At 41.4% G+C, this 17,217-nt stretch overlaps 1 protein-coding gene across 3 annotated transcripts; it reads left to right on the top strand.

Moving 5' to 3' along the window:
* The first annotated feature begins 886 nt into the window (after positions 1 to 886).
* LOC108894200 (src substrate protein p85) lies at positions 887 to 17,005 on the top strand. Of its 3 annotated transcripts, XM_018692752.2 has the most exons (16): positions 887 to 1,056; positions 2,524 to 2,621; positions 2,734 to 2,807; positions 2,883 to 3,012; positions 4,021 to 4,131; positions 4,516 to 4,570; positions 5,962 to 6,072; positions 6,875 to 6,985; positions 8,428 to 8,538; positions 9,957 to 10,067; positions 11,405 to 11,460; positions 12,538 to 12,607; positions 12,696 to 12,949; positions 13,910 to 14,036; positions 14,375 to 14,443; positions 15,031 to 17,005. In XM_018692752.2, the coding sequence occupies exons 2-16, from the start codon at positions 2,538 to 2,540 to the stop codon at positions 15,165 to 15,167; spliced, it is 1,611 nt and encodes a 536-aa protein (XP_018548268.1). In that variant the 5' UTR covers positions 887 to 1,056; positions 2,524 to 2,537; the 3' UTR covers positions 15,168 to 17,005. The 3 variants fall into 3 exon arrangements, with proteins under 3 accessions (XP_018548268.1, XP_018548271.1, XP_018548269.1); XM_018692755.2 differs by lacking the exon at positions 5,962 to 6,072; XM_018692753.2 differs by lacking the exon at positions 9,957 to 10,067.
* Positions 17,006 to 17,217: the final 212 nt, after the last annotated feature.

Below are 17,217 nucleotides of genomic sequence, written 5' to 3'. Positions count from 1 at the left end.
GGTCTGAGCCTGGTAGGCCCCTTCAGTAATCCATCCGTGCTTACACCTCAGGTTCTTAATGAGGACCAGATGATCTGATTAGATTTTTTTGTGCCTTTCTGTATAAATCGAGGTAAAACTTGTTCATGGTGGGACATAAGACAATCCAAGTGCCTCTTGTTTGCTATTGTGTAATTCGAATCAGCATAGTAGAAAATATGTTACTTTATTTTCATTATTGATTCATTTGTTGATTATTTTCTGAATTAATTGTTTGGTTGATAAACTGCCAGAAAACAGTGAGAAATCAGTTTCCCAGAGTTAAAGGTTCACATCTTCAAATGTCTTGTTTTGTTTGAGCAACAGTCCAAAACTGAAAGATAATTCAGCTTACTGAGAAAAAACATAACTGATTTGAGAGCAATTTTAGCTTTATTGTCATATGTGAAGAAACAATTGATTTTTTAGTCAGCAGTTACAGAAGAGTTAAAAGAAATTTCAAAATTTCATTTAGTGTTTATTTGACAGGGACAGATGCAGTATACATAGAGAACTGCACAATTATCAAATCAACATTTATAGCTACTGCTAATCTCCAATGGACGGACCTTTAAAATAAAAACTTATATTGATTTGAAAATAAACTGTGTCGTTTATTTGCAGATTGTGCAATGGAGAGCTATTTCTTTGTTCAAAATGTGCAAATTTATCTTTGAGCACAAAAGTGTAAATGTTTCATTGATTATCAGATTAAAAGCTGAGTATCTGTCTGTCGATCAACTAATTGATTAATCGTTTCAGCTCTACAGTTTTACGTTTTTTTAGAGGAGAAACCGGCGCAATTTCCCGTCAAATTTACATTTTACGTTTTTTTACTTGCCCCGCCCATTTTGTGACGTCAGCGCTGGCAGAGAACGGGATACTGGGAGAGCCGGAAGAGCCGCGGAGAGGCAGCAGCAGATCCCAGCAACGATACTGGTTCTCCATCAAACCCTGAGTCAGGAGCGTACCGCATCCACCGGGGCGACTTAAAAAAATCTGTTTAGACTCTGGTCGGAGCTACCTGTGTCTTTGACGGTAAGTAGTGTAACACCTGAGCGGGAGGACAAGCAGTCAACCGTCTTCACAGGGCTCGCGCTGAGTCAGTTATTCCAGAAGGCATGTTAGCTTTAGCCAGCTAGCTAGCAAGCAGGAAAACTGGAACAGGAAATACCACCGCCGCCACCACCACCGTTCCCGTTTTACAGCTAATTAAGACACACTTTTACCACATTTTAACTTAAACCCTCTAGTGTGGACATGGCCGTTAACGAGGTGTTCATCCCGTGTCCAGCGCCTCTCTGACGGTGAATCCTACAACACGGTGCGCAGACTGTTGGATCAGTGGTTTTGCAGAAAACACCGCAGGGATGTTAAATTAACTGACATGTGGAAAATGTATTAACATGTTTTAAGATGATAGACCTGACATATGTGACCTGACCTACTTTGACTGAGACAGACTACCAGACATTAACATTAGCAACGAGCTAACTTGTTATTTCCCACACGGAAATAACGCGAACACATCGGGATTAGTGAATCTTGCCAGCTGCTCCTTGTTATCCTGTTTTCATTTACACTTCTCAGTCACATCAGGGGCACTTCTCCTCAGGCCTGGTCAGAAAAGTGAAATATTTATGGGGGAAGGGGTTGGATTGTGAGCAGCAGATGGGTGTGGTTGTGTTGTGGGAGATAACTCCTGTCATGTAAAGTTGGGACTTGCCAGGCTGCTGCTGCTGCTGCTGCTTCCTGGTCTGGAGACTCTGCTCTTTTCTCCTGAGGTGAACGGAGCCACGTCCTGCAGCCTCTGATTCAACACAGATGCTGATTGCCCACATTGTGCTGAGTCAGGAATCAGGATTAGTACAGAAAGCTTTTGTCCCGGTTAGATGCCAAATCACTGGAGATCACCCAACCTGTTGTTGGTCGTACCAAACAGGTCATTTGAGGGTGGATCTGTGGCCATATTTTTCAATTTTCTGACAATTTATAGATGGAAAAGAAGCTCTTAATGTAAGAAATGTAGGACAAAATCCAGTGTCTTTGTTCTTTGCAAACATCCATTATTACATTGGTATATGAAGTGTGTGAGTTACACAAATCAAAGGGGTATTTTCCAAAGAATCTTTTTTTAGAATGAAATTCCTCCTCTGTGTTTCCTTCCTGAGATGCACTGGAGTGATGGTATCACAAAGAGAGACTTGTGCACTAAAAGGACTGTGATACACACTTGATTTGTCCAACTCAGAACTGCTGAAACTTGTATTATATTAAAAAATATATTTATTCACAGAACAGTTATTTTAATGTTTATCGATTAATTGTTTAGTCAGAAAACCGTCCATCGCAGTTGGACAGACCCAAACAGTGGAGAAGAAGAAACTAGAGAATGATGATGGGACTGAAAAAGATCTAAAGACAAGGTCTACTCATAAGCTTTGGGCTTTCTACTTGTAAAAAGTCCTTTTTTCACCTTCTCAAATTATTTTTCTTGTATTTCAGTTTGTGTGGCAAAGATGTGGAAGGCAGCAGCAGGACAGTCGATCAATGTGGCTGTAGATGACGGAGGAGATGACTGGGAGACTGACCCTGACTTTGAGGTACCTATGTTCGCCTCCTCGTTCCTCAGTTTAATTTTGATTCTCCTCTTTCCACTTATAAACTCCAGCTTCGTCCGTTATTAAACTTTCTTTTGTTTTCCCGGATTTCTAGAATGACGTGTCGGAGAAGGAGCAGCGCTGGGGGGCCAAGACTGTGGCTGGTTCAGGACATCAGGAGCACATAGAGTGAGTTTAAATGCTGTTAAATTCATTGTGGAAAGGTCCCATGATGTGTCTCCTAACTGTCCTCCCTTGGTGTAGTATCCACCGGCTGCGTGAGACGGTGTCGACGGAGCACACCAGCCTGAAGCAGAAGGAGCTGGAGACCATGCCCAAGGCTTCACATGGATATGGAGGAAAGTTTGGAGTGCAGCAGGATCGCATGGACAAGGTTAGAGATGACACAGGACTTGTTGCTTTCATGCACATAGTTAACCTTTTCAAAGAGTTGTGGCCCAGATTTCTAGTATATTTGTTATGATACTATAAATAACTACAATCACTGACATTTGAAGTCCGAACATGACGTCATTAAGTTGTCTTTGTATACTGCAGTTACTGCACCTGGTTCGAGTGTGTTATTGTAAAAGTATAGACCTTAAAAAGAATATTTATGGCACCAGTTTCCTTTCCTACATTTATCTCTCTGGACTCAGGGCCGTACACCTCATTGTTGATTGTTGTTGTTGTCTCGATCAATGATGCTTGTAGCAGCTCATCATCACAGTCGAGTCGGTGCCATCTACACAAACCACAGATCAATCTGCACAATGATTTTTGATCTAGTGTACCCACTTTTCACTTAATTTTCTGCAGTGAGTGTGAAATGAAAATAGCCGGATGGATGAACAGATGAAATCTTGTGCTGCTGGTTCTATTTCTTGCACCTTTTCTGAGGAATAAAATCAGTTCTTCTGTAGTTTTTTTTTTTCTTTTTTGCAGAAGCTAAATATAAACCAGCTCACTACGTCCTGGTTTGCATTACTACAGAACCATTTTCTAAGAGGGCTCTCACTAAAAATCTGAAACATTTTGATGAATCTATGTGACCTCTGAGCCCCTGCAGCAGTTTCTCAAATGTTCTCTCTCTCTGTGTGTGTGTGGTGTGTGTGGTGGCCATTTCACGCTCAATAATCTTTCCCTGGCAAGCAGCTCTGTCCGTCCACACCTTTCTCTCTCTCTCTCTCTCTCTAGGTCATCGCAGCATGAATGTGATGACCGAGCAGTGTTTACACCACACTGTGTGATGAGTCAGATGTTGCCACTTCAAACCGCTGGCTGTGTTTCCAGCTGTGCAGCTCTTTTCATGACCCCTCCCATCCTCAGCTGTTCCCGTCTTTATTATCTCAACAAAACCTCTGAAATTGTGACTTTTTTGTGTGTATGTGTTTCTTCTCAGTCTGCTGTGGGTCATGACTACCAGAGCAAGTTGTCTAAGCACTGCTCCCAGACGGATACATCCAAGGGCTTTGGAGGGAAGTTTGGAGTGCAGGCTGACCGCGTTGACCAGGTATTTCCTGTGGCTGTCCACCATTAACAGTTCAAACCACGTCTTTGATTTCACGCACCATTTTTGTTGATGCATAAAATGCAGTTTGTTTTTTAGTTTTCTGGACTAAAGCCACAGTTAATTGACAGTATCCTACAAAGTAATTTGAGCCGTTCTTTCTAAGTGCCTCTATGAAACCTGTCCAAAGCCCTCATTTGGCCTGTTATGCACCACAGTTTTGATGAACACTTGGCTGGAAGTACAACCAGTTTAAAGCTGTGTAGTTTCAAACTCACCCTCTGATTCTAATATTGGTGACTGTTTATGGCTGTGAAAGGGGTGAAGCATGCACATAAAGGAGGACTTACTTGAATAACTATGTTGCTTCTTCCTCTCTCATTCCAGTCTGCTGTTGGGTTTGAGTACACCGGGAAGACGGAGAAACACGCTTCACAGAAAGGTGATGTCCCAACTTGTTTTCTTTTTGCATGCTTCTCTGAGCCCCACATCACCTGTAGCGTACCTATTAGTTTAGTTTGGCAGACATCTCTGAATAAATTCCAGCACTACACAGCCATGTCTGGGACATGGCGCTGACTTCCTCATTCAGTGAACATATGTTTATCTTTACCTTTTTTTACCAGCCTATTAGGTTTTGTTGAGTTTCCAAATTGAATTGAATGTGGCTCAGTGGTGGCCACGTCGTGCTGATCTCTGCTCTGCCAGCGTCCTGCTGTACAGACACACCATGTATTAATGGTGTTTGCCAGTGGAGCTGTTGTTTTGTGTTTGTTTTTCTGGCACTTTATAAGTTACAGTACAGTTTGTGTTATGTCTGTGGCAGATTTGCAGTTTTGGGGCTCTGCACTCCAGCACGTTGAAAACTTTCAGCTTTAAAGATATTTTACTTTCTTAATCCTCTTGTTCAGTCGTAACGTCACAACCAATGTTCCCTCTAAGCTGCACGCCTGCGCAATCGCACACTGCTCCCGCTTTCTCTGCGCGCAGCAACACTATGTAGCGCATTAAAATTACAGTGTGTGACAGTGTGCACGTCTGATGTTGCTCACAGTGGTCCAAGGAATTCTCAGGGAGTTTGTGTGTATGCTCAGACACATGAAAAATTAGGGGGGACATTGGTTTTTTGGACTCAGATCTGTTCAAACAACACAGGACACAGCACTGCAGCTTCAAAACAGGAGAGACTCAGAGAAGTTGGACCTGGAAACAGTATTTTCGTCGGTTGTGACATCACGATTTAACAAGCACAACCCATATTGGGTTAAGAGCCATTGTTTCTACGCAGTTTATCAGATACAGAATGTAACACCTTCAGATTAAAGCAGATTAAACCTCACAGTCACTGTAACATTTGAGGTCCAATCTGCTGGAAGTGAGCAAAAACCAAACCAGTCATTATACTCACAGACTTCACTGTACACATTATAAACAGTGACCGCTCCAGCTTCTTAGCTTTTAGTATTTTGAGGCGGCTATCCCATGATTCCATACTGTCACCACCTTTGTGTTGCGTTCATGCCCTCCAGAGAACCCTGCATACAGGTGCAGAACATTTGCCCAATTCCAACGGTTCCTCTGTTTTCTGGGACAAGACGTAGTCTAAGTGTGTCTCCTTAAAGAAACTGGATTTAGAAGCTTCATGACATGACTGTGCTGTAATAACAGCAGTGAATATGTCCTCAGTGTTTTGATTCTGTCTCAGCTCTGGCTCGTGTCAGTAAGTATTGATGGGGAAATTTGGAATTGGGCTGCTCCGTTACCACTGCTTCCATTGCTGCTTCATCCTGACCTTTGACCCTTGCCCTCCCCCCCCCTTGCTTTGCTGTGTAGACTACACCACTGGGTTTGGGGGGCGATACGGAGTGCAGGCAGATCGTGTCGACCAGAGCGCAGTGGGCTTCGATTACCAGGGCAAAACCGAGAAACACGAGTCCCAGAAAGGTTTGTCGAGATTTCCTCCCATGCGGCATTAACCCGGAGAGATGTGGAGAAAATGTGGACACACCACACACTAACACACACACACACACACAAACAGCTCGGCCTGAGACAACAATGCAGGTCCTGACAAACCATGTTACTTTGCATTTCTTCCTCTACCTTCATTCCTCAGCCTTTGTCTGCTTATATAAGCTCATAAACAATGGCTTTATTTTTATTTTACCCTCTCAGTTGCATGTGTGGTGTGAAGTTTGTTTTACCCAGTGTCAAATAATACACCCCTATTAAAATGTTTGCACGATATGGCACAGACACACACATCTGCCTCAGAGGACTTAAAGTACTCAGGGAGTTTTTTGGGACGTTGGTGGCCATTTCCATTCTGAAATGTTGTCTCCTTTAATCTGCTCCCTCCTCATCTCAAGTTTCAGGTGATTGGCTCAGACCCGCCAGCGTCTTCTTGTCTCTAGCTGGTTTATGGTTTGGGCCTGACCCAGCTGGTTTTCTTTTTCCTCAAAGTATATATACAACTGAATATCCTTAAAACACTTTCTCTGTATTTTATTTGGCTAAAACTTGTCAACATGAGTCCAAATCAACACACACGAGAGCGGCATCTTTGGAGAAAATATTTTTGATTCGCACCAAAGTCAAATATCATTTTATGCCGATAAAGATGATGCATGATGAGAAACTTTGTTGGTGAAGGTTTTGTGTGCCGTGAGTTAACTCTGCTCACCAATTCCTGTCCTAATGTTGTCTAAATTTCCCCCCACCCACCATCTCCTCCTCCCATCGGCAGATTATGCCAAGGGCTTTGGTGGCAAGTTTGGCGTTGAGACCGACAAGGTGGACAAGAGCGCCGTGGGTTTCGAGTACCAGGGCAAAACGGAGAGGCACGAGTCCCAGAAAGGTTTGTATCATGACAAGAACGGCCCTGTTAATTATGTGTAATATTTGCCATGGAATGATGATCAGTTTCAGTAATATTCCATGTAATTCATTCTCACTAATTACAGTTTAATTACTTTAAATATGACAGCTGATGAGCCTCTGAAATTTAGTCAAACTAGAGTAAAGTGTGTCAAGGGGTTGTTCAGCATTTTCCAGGATTAAACTAGTGTCTCTTCAGTAATCCATATATCATATACTATATTTGTTAATTCTGCAGTGAAATGTTCATACGTGATATTTTTCACCAACAGAGTAGCAGAGGAAGGATACAAAGGCATACACAATCAATTATGAGGACATTGCCACAGTTGACGCTAAATACAGCTGCACTTCTTTCCATGTTATCCATGGGGAAGTTACAGCTGCTTCATTGTGTTAAGAAAGGAGATATAACTGAAACTTTCTTTGGTTTAAAAGTGCTTGGCTTCTGCACCTCTTTGATTACAAGTAGAAGCTTCTTTCAATCTGTCAGTGTAAATAAGTACAATGTAAAATGAATAATACAGCCAAATAATTTAAACAGTAGACCAGGTAATCAGCTGGGACAACAATAGTCATCAGGGAATTTACCTGCAGTTTGTTTTGATCATATAAAACTCAGCTGCTGATATATTATCAGTAGGTTTCTGTGTCCAGAGGCAATAAATGAGCCACACCCTCGTGTGTCCAGACAAGTCAGGACAGAGCAGCTCTACCTGTAGCCTCTTGTCTGACACACCTGCACAGACTTTACCGCCTGGTTGGCCAACAGCAGCCTGCCGTCGAAGGTGTAGACGCCCTCAAGAATTCCCCACAATGCACTGGGGCTGTGTGTTGCTGCTGCTGCTGCCTGTTTGCATATGTGGTGGGAGCTGTGATAACTGGGTCACATGCTCTGATAACAGGGCCAGTAATTTTACTACACCTGTGTCAAAGCAGACATCAGTGGTTATTTCCATTTGATGACACAGTATTAAATTGCCAAAATTACATTTACTGAGAATTCTGCACAATATTGAAACATTTGTCACAGGTTAAGGTTTGGACACATCATGATATTTACTGTGAGATTAGGTTTTGTTACAACTCTATGACTGAGGTAGCTAACAAATATCTCAGGTTGTGTTAGGTCATTACAGGCTGTGAACAGTATTGTTTTATGGCAGTGTTTGCTTTAAAGTGAGTTTGTATGAATGTGATAACGTCCCTTGATATATCAGGTATTTATCAAGTTATGTTATTTTATCTTTGGCCAGTTTCTCAATAGAAATAACAGGAAATTTACAGCATTACAATGAATGTTATACTTGGATTATAAACTTCATAAACCCTGGTTTCATCCATAGCAGAACAGAACTGACCACAGTAACTTTTTTTGCATTAACGTCGTCCTTTCTTTGTGCCTCTTGTCTGTGTCTGCAGACTATGTGAAGGGCTTTGGCGGCAAGTTTGGTGTGCAGACGGACAGACAGGATAAATCAGCGCTGGGATGGGACCACCAGGAGAAACTACAGCTCCATGAGTCTCAGAAAGGTACTGGATGTGATCTGGTTTCTGTGGGTTTGAGGAGACGTACTGTCCAAAAGATACACAGGTTGTGTTCAGCTTGACGGAAAATTGAAAGTCTTAAAACAAATGTCATACCTTCTACAGAAGAACAAAAACCTGATGACCATATACATTTCTCTTGTTTAAATTGCTGCACGTCAAATCCTCCATTTGACTTTTAGAACTTTGAACAGTGGGACGTTTCCACCAAACCTCGGTCTTTACAAGCAGTCTGCTTTGAGTTAGGCACACAATGTGTTTTCGCTGTAAAACCCTCTCTTCCCTCTCGGCCCTGATGTGGTTTGATTGCAGCTTTGGATGTGGTCTTTTCAAAGGTTGACAACTTCCTCAATCTGTGGTTAGAAAAGGCTCAGAAAAGGGAAGTGGAACCAGAGATCAGATTTTTAGATTTGCATGTCTGACCCTAAGCTGATGCTCTCCCACAGAGAAAATTAGAATAAGAGCAGCAGTGAAATAAAGTTAAAAGCTTTTTTACTCTCTTCTAAATAAACACTTTAGTCTCTTTCAGAAGGTCCAACAGTGAGGCTGGCATTGATCCACAACTTTCTAACTTTTCAAAAAGATAAAAATGCCCAGATTCACTTCTGCAACTGGCAGAGAAGGCTAAATTGAGAGTTGTGAACATCGGCTCTCTGTTATTAGACACAACAGCTAATGCAGGTACTTGAGTGCTCCAAGCTGATGCAGTAGTTTACTTCAGGTGTATTTCAGTGAAACTGTGTGTGCAGCCTTTCCCTGCTGCAGCAGCCTTTAGTTTAGTCCAGGTGATGTCAGTCAGTTTCAGGTAAATATTCTACAATACAAGCAGAAAGAACCATTTGATTTTAGGTTGTAAAATGTAAAGGTCTCCCTGTGGCAAGAGGCATAAATTACTACATGATACTATGCTTAGATTCTGGTTTTCAGAAAGGATTTAGCCCAGTGTGATGTGCAGTTACATGTTTATACAGCCTCTGCTTAGAAAGGTAAGTGGTCACATTGAGCTGAGTTTGTTTTGAAAGACCACATGTCAACAGTAAAACACCCAGTCAGTAAATGTCACAAACGTTTGTTTCTCCTGAGAGGCGTCTGGTAAAGAACTGAGCCAGAAACCGCTAAGACCTGACAAGTGTAGAAAGGTTTTCACAACCAAGCAGAACAGCTGATGACGTGATCATCGTTTAGAAAGAGCTTAGCAATGATTTTAAACACATGAATTTATCATCAGCATCACAGAGAAGGATCCTACAGGTCCTCATGTCCTTCATGTCACTAAGCATGTGTCTTTAAAAGCCTGTCAGGTGTATCATTGTCTCTATATGTTTGTCTTAATATCTGTGTTTGTAATGCGTGTTGGTGTCTGTCTGTCTGTCTGTCATATATGTGTGTGTATTGTGTTACAGACTATAAGCGTGGGTTTGGAGGGCAGTATGGGGTAGAGAAGGAGAGGCAGGACCAGTGTGCCCTGGGATATGAGCACAAGGAGAGCCTGGCCAAGCACGAATCCCAGAAAGGCACAGATACTCCCCCTGAACACGACACCCACCCAACCCCAGAAACCCCTCCTGATCCTCACCCCCCCCAAAAAAACCTTCCTCTTAGCTTAGTACTCCTTCCCTGGCTCCGTCCTCCTCCTCCTCCTCAGTAACAGCTGTTTTCTTTCAAGTGATGGACACATCTTCCTTTCCTGACAGACACACGTCTTCTGTCAGATAACCCCCACGACCACCACCCCCCCTCACCCCCACACTGTTACATACCCTCCCACCTCTGCAGCACAAACTGATAAAATTATTTTGCAGGGTTTAAGACATCTGATGCTGTCCCAGTTATGAAACTACGTCAGATTTCTCAAAACATCTGCAAAGAAAACTGAAACTCTCCTCTTGGCTACATGTCACTATGATATGTGTGCAACTATTTTTGGAGATTTAATCTGAAATAAATCAGGCATTTTGTCTTGATATCAAATGACATTATAGTAATCAGTTAAATTCTTGAATTCTTCTGTTAAAGTTAGTCAGTTTCTGTCAGGTCTGCTGCTCAGGTGTGGTATGTTTCTCCCAAATCCTTAGCAATTTTTTGTTGCTATTTTTATCTTTTTTTGCCAGCACTTGAATGACAAATGTGTTTGCACCCCACTACAAACAGTCTTCATTTATGGGCCAGGTGATGTCAAGTATTGTAGTTTTTTATAAATATCCTACAAATAAACCTGCTAGATACAGTTTTAAAATGTCATGGTCTTCCTGTTATTATATGAAGACTTTTAGTTTCTAGTGTTCAAACAGGAAGTAACAGACGTCTGGAGCTTAATGTGGTGTCTACTTTCATATTTATACAGCAGTATATCACCTCGGCCTTCCCCCTCTCCAGTCACCACCTCTGCTGCTGCTGTGATGCTGTTTGTTTGCTTGTGCATCCATTATGTGCATGACAGCCACAGTGCATCTTATTGACGCCTCTGGCTGCGACCACCACATAGACATGGCTGATCTTCAGCACAGAGACTGAACCACGATGGCTGCTTGACCCCCACAATCATCTGGCTTATGTCAGTCCTTCTGCTGTCACTGTCTGCTCTCAGTTTTATTTTTTTGGTCCTCCTCTCTACAGGTTTGCATGAGCTCATCAGCCTGTCCTCTGACTCCATCAGTCCACAGTCTGCTTCATCTGAACTCCTGCAGACCAGAGAGCGTTTCACACCGAGCTCCTGCTTTATGCTTTTAATAGAGTATGATGAAAGAGGCTCAGGACTGCTCTGGACAACAAGTTCTGATGATGCTGACTGTGGTTGAATCATTAAAGTGAAACAGGAAATGACCTTTATTTATCTCCTCTCTGTTACCAGATTATTCTAAAGGGTTCGGGGGGAAATTTGGTGTCCAGAATGACCGGATGGATAAGGTGAGTGTGTGATTATAAGTTCAGCACAGACATTCAGTGTACAGTACAGACGGATTTTAATGCTGTTCAAAAATGATTTTCCACTAACTAACTTTTTACTACATTTTACTGAATAAGAAGACAGATATGACCTTATGAACTTAACCAATAAGTGATCAGTTAGTTTTATTGATGGGACGCCACCTGAGAAACTCTAGCTTGATTCTCAGCTCTCTTCTAAGCCTCATATTAACTCTGTGGTAACGATAACAAGTTCTGAAGATTATGCAAATATTATTTATCAGAATACCTCAGAAACAATTCTTCATCCTCCCGGTCTCATCGACCACATCACTGTTTTATGTACGAGTTGCCAAACTGATGAGCTGCTAAATCTAGAAGGAATCACCACTGGGTGCAGTTTATTTTCAAATGCATTTTCTTTAACTATCATTCTTACTTTTAACAATTTTTATTTCCATATAGATCAACATATAATCTAAGACATAGAGAATATCCTTTCTTCTTTGTTCCCAGAATTTCTAAAGAAATGGGTCGACATGCATTTTTAAATTCAAAGCCCCATCTGATTGGAACATCCTGCCCAACTCACTTAGATGTTACTGCTTTCCATGTCTTTAAGGCGTCTTTTTTTATTCATCCTCAAATGTACTTTCTTAATGTACTGTGGCATGATAAGGGGAATCAGTGTGTATACGAGTGGTGAGGCCTGGGAGAGCTTATGCATGTTTGATTGTATCTGTGCTGTTTTGTGTTATGTTGCATTGTCAGAATATTTGTGTTAAGAAGCACCTTGAAGAGATGGTTCATCTCAGGGGGTTGTCCTAATAGGTCAATGAAAACACATCGCCTTGAAGATTTGAAAATATTTTACCATAGAAACATCATCTTGCTTTGAAAATTGACTGTTATAGAGACAATTCAACTTTTTTGCTTTGTAATGAACAAAAATAAAATGCTAACACCGGAGCAGCTCTCATAACACTGATCTGTTGGTGATGCTTTTTCATTGACTGTCAGCGTATATAGTTGTGTGTAGAGGGCATGGTCTTATTTCTTTATCTCTCTGGTGAACAGAGTGCAGGGACATTTGACGAGGTGGAGAAGCCGACTTCGTCTTACCAGAAAACCAAACCTGTGGAGGCTGGTGAGCTTTCATCATCATCAGCTGTTTTTTGAGTCAGAAAACTCTGGCGACGTGTTGAACTCATCATTATCTCACTTTGTCATTTCAGCCGGCAGCAGCACAGGAAGCATCAAGGCCCGTTTCGAGAACATCGCCAAGCAGAAGGAGGAGGAGGACAGGAAGAGGGCTGAGGAGGAGCGAGCGCGTCGACAGGCCAAGGAGAGGCAGGAGCAGGAGGAGGCACGCCGTAAAATCGAGGAGGCGCCCAAGGCACCATCTCCCGCACCCGCCCCCGCCGCCAGTCCCAGTCCCACTCCCAGTCCGACCCCGCCCGTCCAGTCGGCTGCAGCGCCGACATACCATGTGAGTTAGTGATTATATAACAAAAATGTTGAAAAGACGCAGCCAGAGATAAACTGGTTATATAAAGAGGAGCAGGTCACAGGTGCCTTAAAATAGACCGTACAGCTGATTTCAGATATGAACCTCATTATGTAAATGTTTGCATGTCAGGCTGATCTGTCAGTTGTTATTATAAACATACAGTGGATATGGTGGTGCAAACAAAAAGCTAACTTTACTGGAGGATTATTGCAAGTGGAGCACATGAGGGTTACAACAGTATGAGATTTTCAAGTCTCAGAAAATATCGCAGTCTCCCAGTATTTCAGCTTAACCCTAAAGAATTAATAGAATCATAAACATGATGTAAATATAACCTGTTATATAACAAAAGCATGTTAAAGCAATGCTGGGGGTATTCACGTCCTTTACGAAGGTAAAAGTTTTATGAAAATACTTTGTTATAAGTAAAAATGATTTATTTACTTTATATTTTTTACTATTTATTACATAAGTGATAAAACCAAGTATCTATAAATAAACAAACATAGCAGATATTGTGCAGGAGATTAAGAAACCCATGGGGGCTTAATATAAAACCTCCCCTCTAGGATTTTTCTGATGATTTTCCAAAGTAATGGACCTCTGTATTTCAGGGCATATTGGCCAAGAGTTGATACATTTTGAGTAAAAGTATCTAAGTATTGTCAAAAAAATGTATTTAAAGTATTAATGGTAAAAGGATTTGATGTCTCCTGTGACTGATCATTGGTGGTGTCAGATCTTCTGAGGTTGAACTTAATACAGACATTGCACAGTTATGTGTGTATTGGCTGTAGTAGAAGCTCATAATAAACTGAAGTATTTTATAGCCTGTAGCAGTACACTCTGCATAGTGAAATCTCACTTAATCTGTTTTCAAATACTTTCCAACGTGAGCTTTGCAGCCTGAAGCCTGACACATTATATTTGCCTCATTAGAACATAGAGGAAACTTCCTACGATGCCAACGAGGAGAACGGAGAACAGCTGTATGAAACCGAGCCACAGAACCAGTACGCCCAGGAGGAGGACCTGTACCAGACCCCAGAGGAGACCGCAGCAGGAGGTGAAGCTCTGGGTTTATTACTGTTGGTGTTGACTCTTTACCTCTCATTTTAATACCTGATTGGTTCAGGGAAACAAGCAAATGTTTGGTATTTATGCTCAATAAATTACTTGTGATTTGAGATGCCACATGTTGAAAGTATAAAGCCATGAAAAGTTTTATTTTTGGTTCATTAAACACACATTAACATACAGCACATAAGAACATTGGCAGTACAAATACTTCAAGTAATAAAATACAAAACACAAGATTCATGCGACCAGTGTTGTCCTGTAGAACCAACCAGAGCAGGTCTTTAGTCTCTTCACTCAGAGTAACAAACCTTTGTTGTCTTGCAGATGGGCAGCAGTATGAGTACGGTGAGGACCTCGGGGTGACAGCAGTGGCCCTGTACGACTACCAAGCAGGTAAGACTGAAGTTTGCGCTGGTGACCAGTTGAAAACCATCAGTTTTTTTTAGGAGAGCCTGGTGACACTTTGTAATTAGGGCGATACGATATGAGATACAACCAAAATATCATATGCTGATATACGTCATTATATATAATGAACACATGGAAAGGACTATTGTTTGAGTCTGTTGTGCAAACCAAACCACGTCCATGCTACAGAGGTAGCTCCTCGTTTAGGAACGAGCTCCTGGATTTGTCTCAGCTGATCCTCCTTCTGTTCGACCCGGTTTGTCTCACCTTCACTCTCCATGTTTGTATTCATGTTTCTGCCTGTGCCCATGTGGTGGCGTGTAAGATCGCAAACCATCATATGGAATGATAGACGTTCTTACTTTGCCATGATGATCATGCTTCATGATACTGCACAGCTCTTGTTGTAGTTTCTTATGCTAAGCTGTGTGTTAGCTGCAGCAGTTCAGCCAGGTAGATGCTCAGGTGAAGCGGCGTAGCTCAGTTATTTTATGATATTCATTCCAGAGATTAATGGCTAATTAATGTATCTATATACGTATATGTCACTTACCTGTGATTTCTCATTTCAGCCGGTGACGACGAGATCTCCTTTGACCCTGACGACATCATCACCAACATTGAGATGATTGACGAGGGCTGGTGGCGAGGCGTCTGCAGAGGAGCTTACGGTCTGTTCCCAGCCAACTATGTGGAGGTTCGGCAATGATGACCCTCCCCCACACCTCATCCGCCAAGATGACCTGTCTCCCTGTCCTGCAACAACAACAAAAAAAAAAGAGAACGAGGAAGGAGACATTTTCAAATCCCCTTTCCTTTTCATTCCTTTTCTCTCTTCACCTCATCTTAGTGCTTCGACACTGTGTGAGACGTCCTCAGGTCTCCTGTCTGGCTTTTCTTTTCTACCCCCTCCTCCTCCTTTTCCATTTTCAGATCACTTTGTTTCTCTCTGTGCAGCAGCAGACAGGGAGGACGAGTTATCTCTGAATGACTCAACACTAAGAGACCACATAGAAACTCATTATCTGGGCTTAAAAAGGCACAAAGCTTTGCTCCACACCTCTGTTTTGGAATAGTAAAAGCTGCAGGATGCGACTCAGTTCTTTGACTGTCGGCTTCTTTACCTCCAGAAGTCACATTCTGCAGCTTTAAGTATTTTACTTTTCCAGATACCGTGTTAGAGGTTTTGTTGATTCCTCATGTTACAGATGAAATTTGAGTCTCACCAAAGACCAGACTAACAGAAACAAACTCAAAATGTCTCAAATGAGTCTTGTGTGCAGGACTCAAGGTGCTCACTGCTCAGTAGCTCAACCTTAATGTAAGCAGGAGCAGTTAAAAGTAAAAAAAAAACAAACTCCAGTTTGGATTATTATGTATATTGATGGCTATATACTGTCCAATACATCAACTATGGACCAAAAAGCTGATAAACCCCTTTTTGCTTCTTGGTCTGTGTGTTTAAAGTTTGCTGTGTTGCACAGGAGTTTAAATCCCCCTTCAGATTGAAGCTGCACTTGTTGATTCTTGATGGAAAACTAAGATTTATTTAGAGCTTCATATAGTACGAATACATGCTCTTCTTTCTGAAAACTTGCATCAGTCGTAGGGTTGATTATATATGATCAATAACGAGGCTTCCTCCTTTACTGATGTTTGAACAGACAGAATCACAGGGCCATATTACAAGCTGAACAAAAACACTCTAGTTCATAGTATTATTTTAATCATCTTCATACATTATACAGGTTAATTTTTGCTTAGAATCATGTACAGAGATATCAAGAGTTATGATGCTTTGAGAAATAATAGATTTGAAAACATATTTTTGCTCCCTGTCACTGTGTTTTTCTTTGGATGTGGACAAGACTTGTGTATTTGTGTCTTGGTGCTGTGGATGCTCTGGGTTTTTGTGTCATAATGCGTTTAGATACACGTGTGAGGCGTGGTGACGGCACAGCTAACATCCCTCATCATGACCAAACAGTGTTTGCCAACCTCAAGAGTGAGTGACCTTTTAAAAAGAGTGTGATTTATCAGCAGTGGAAACGACCTGCACAAATATATCAGGCTGTTGTTAAAGGATAAGTCTGTTGTTTTTTAATCTGGGCCTTATTTTGTCATGTTTTTGTTGTAAGTGATTTAGAGAGACAAAAATAATAAGTTGCAGCAACTGTTCACAGTGGCCAGGCACACTGTTCTTGATCAATGCTGCACCAATTCCAAAGATTTTTGTCCCTATCAATCATTCACACCCAGACACTGGAAAATCAGGCTGAGATTCAAAAATACAAGAGTTATCCTTCAAGGGAAGTGGCTTTGGTGTATTCTCTTAACAATAATTAACACTATCGCAGTAGTGTAGCTTAAACAAGTGTGTTTGTGTGTGAGTGTGTGTGTGAGGGCTTTCATTGAATTCATCTTTGGGGTTTTATAATAAAAAGTGACCTTTTCAAATGCATTATTTTTATCTGTATCTCTGTTTGCTTGAGTCACATCATTACCTGCTCGTTCTTTTTTTAGTTTCAATAAATAAACTATGAATGATGTGCTTGTCTGGGTTTTTTTTATTATTGTTTTTGAAGTTTTACTTTAGATAGATAGGTGGTTAGGCAGGCAGGTTTCTGTATATATATATATATATTTAACTAAAACTGAAATTTAAATCCCTACCAAAAATTGACATTTAAAAATGTGAGTGATCCTGTCTTCTTAATAATTACATCACCAACTGTAACATAAATACTATGAACACATTG

This window comes from Lates calcarifer, linkage group LG2 (genome assembly GCF_001640805.2).
Source record: "Lates calcarifer isolate ASB-BC8 linkage group LG2, TLL_Latcal_v3, whole genome shotgun sequence".
Lineage (NCBI taxonomy): Eukaryota > Metazoa > Chordata > Actinopteri > Centropomidae > Lates > Lates calcarifer.
This window is presented reverse-complemented; position numbering and strand designations above follow the sequence as displayed.

Bases quoted from the DNA above. Each gene is read 5' to 3' on its own strand.
- LOC108894200 (XM_018692752.2), top strand. From the start codon at position 2,538: ATGTGGAAGGCAGCAGCAGGACAGTCGATCAATGTGGCTGTAGATGAC. The intron at 8,539-9,956 runs GTACTGGATGTG...ATTGTGTTACAG, and splicing joins GCTCCATGAGTCTCAGAAAG to ACTATAAGCGTGGGTTTGGA. The intron at 10,068-11,404 runs GCACAGATACTC...CTCTGTTACCAG, and splicing joins CAAGCACGAATCCCAGAAAG to ATTATTCTAAAGGGTTCGGG.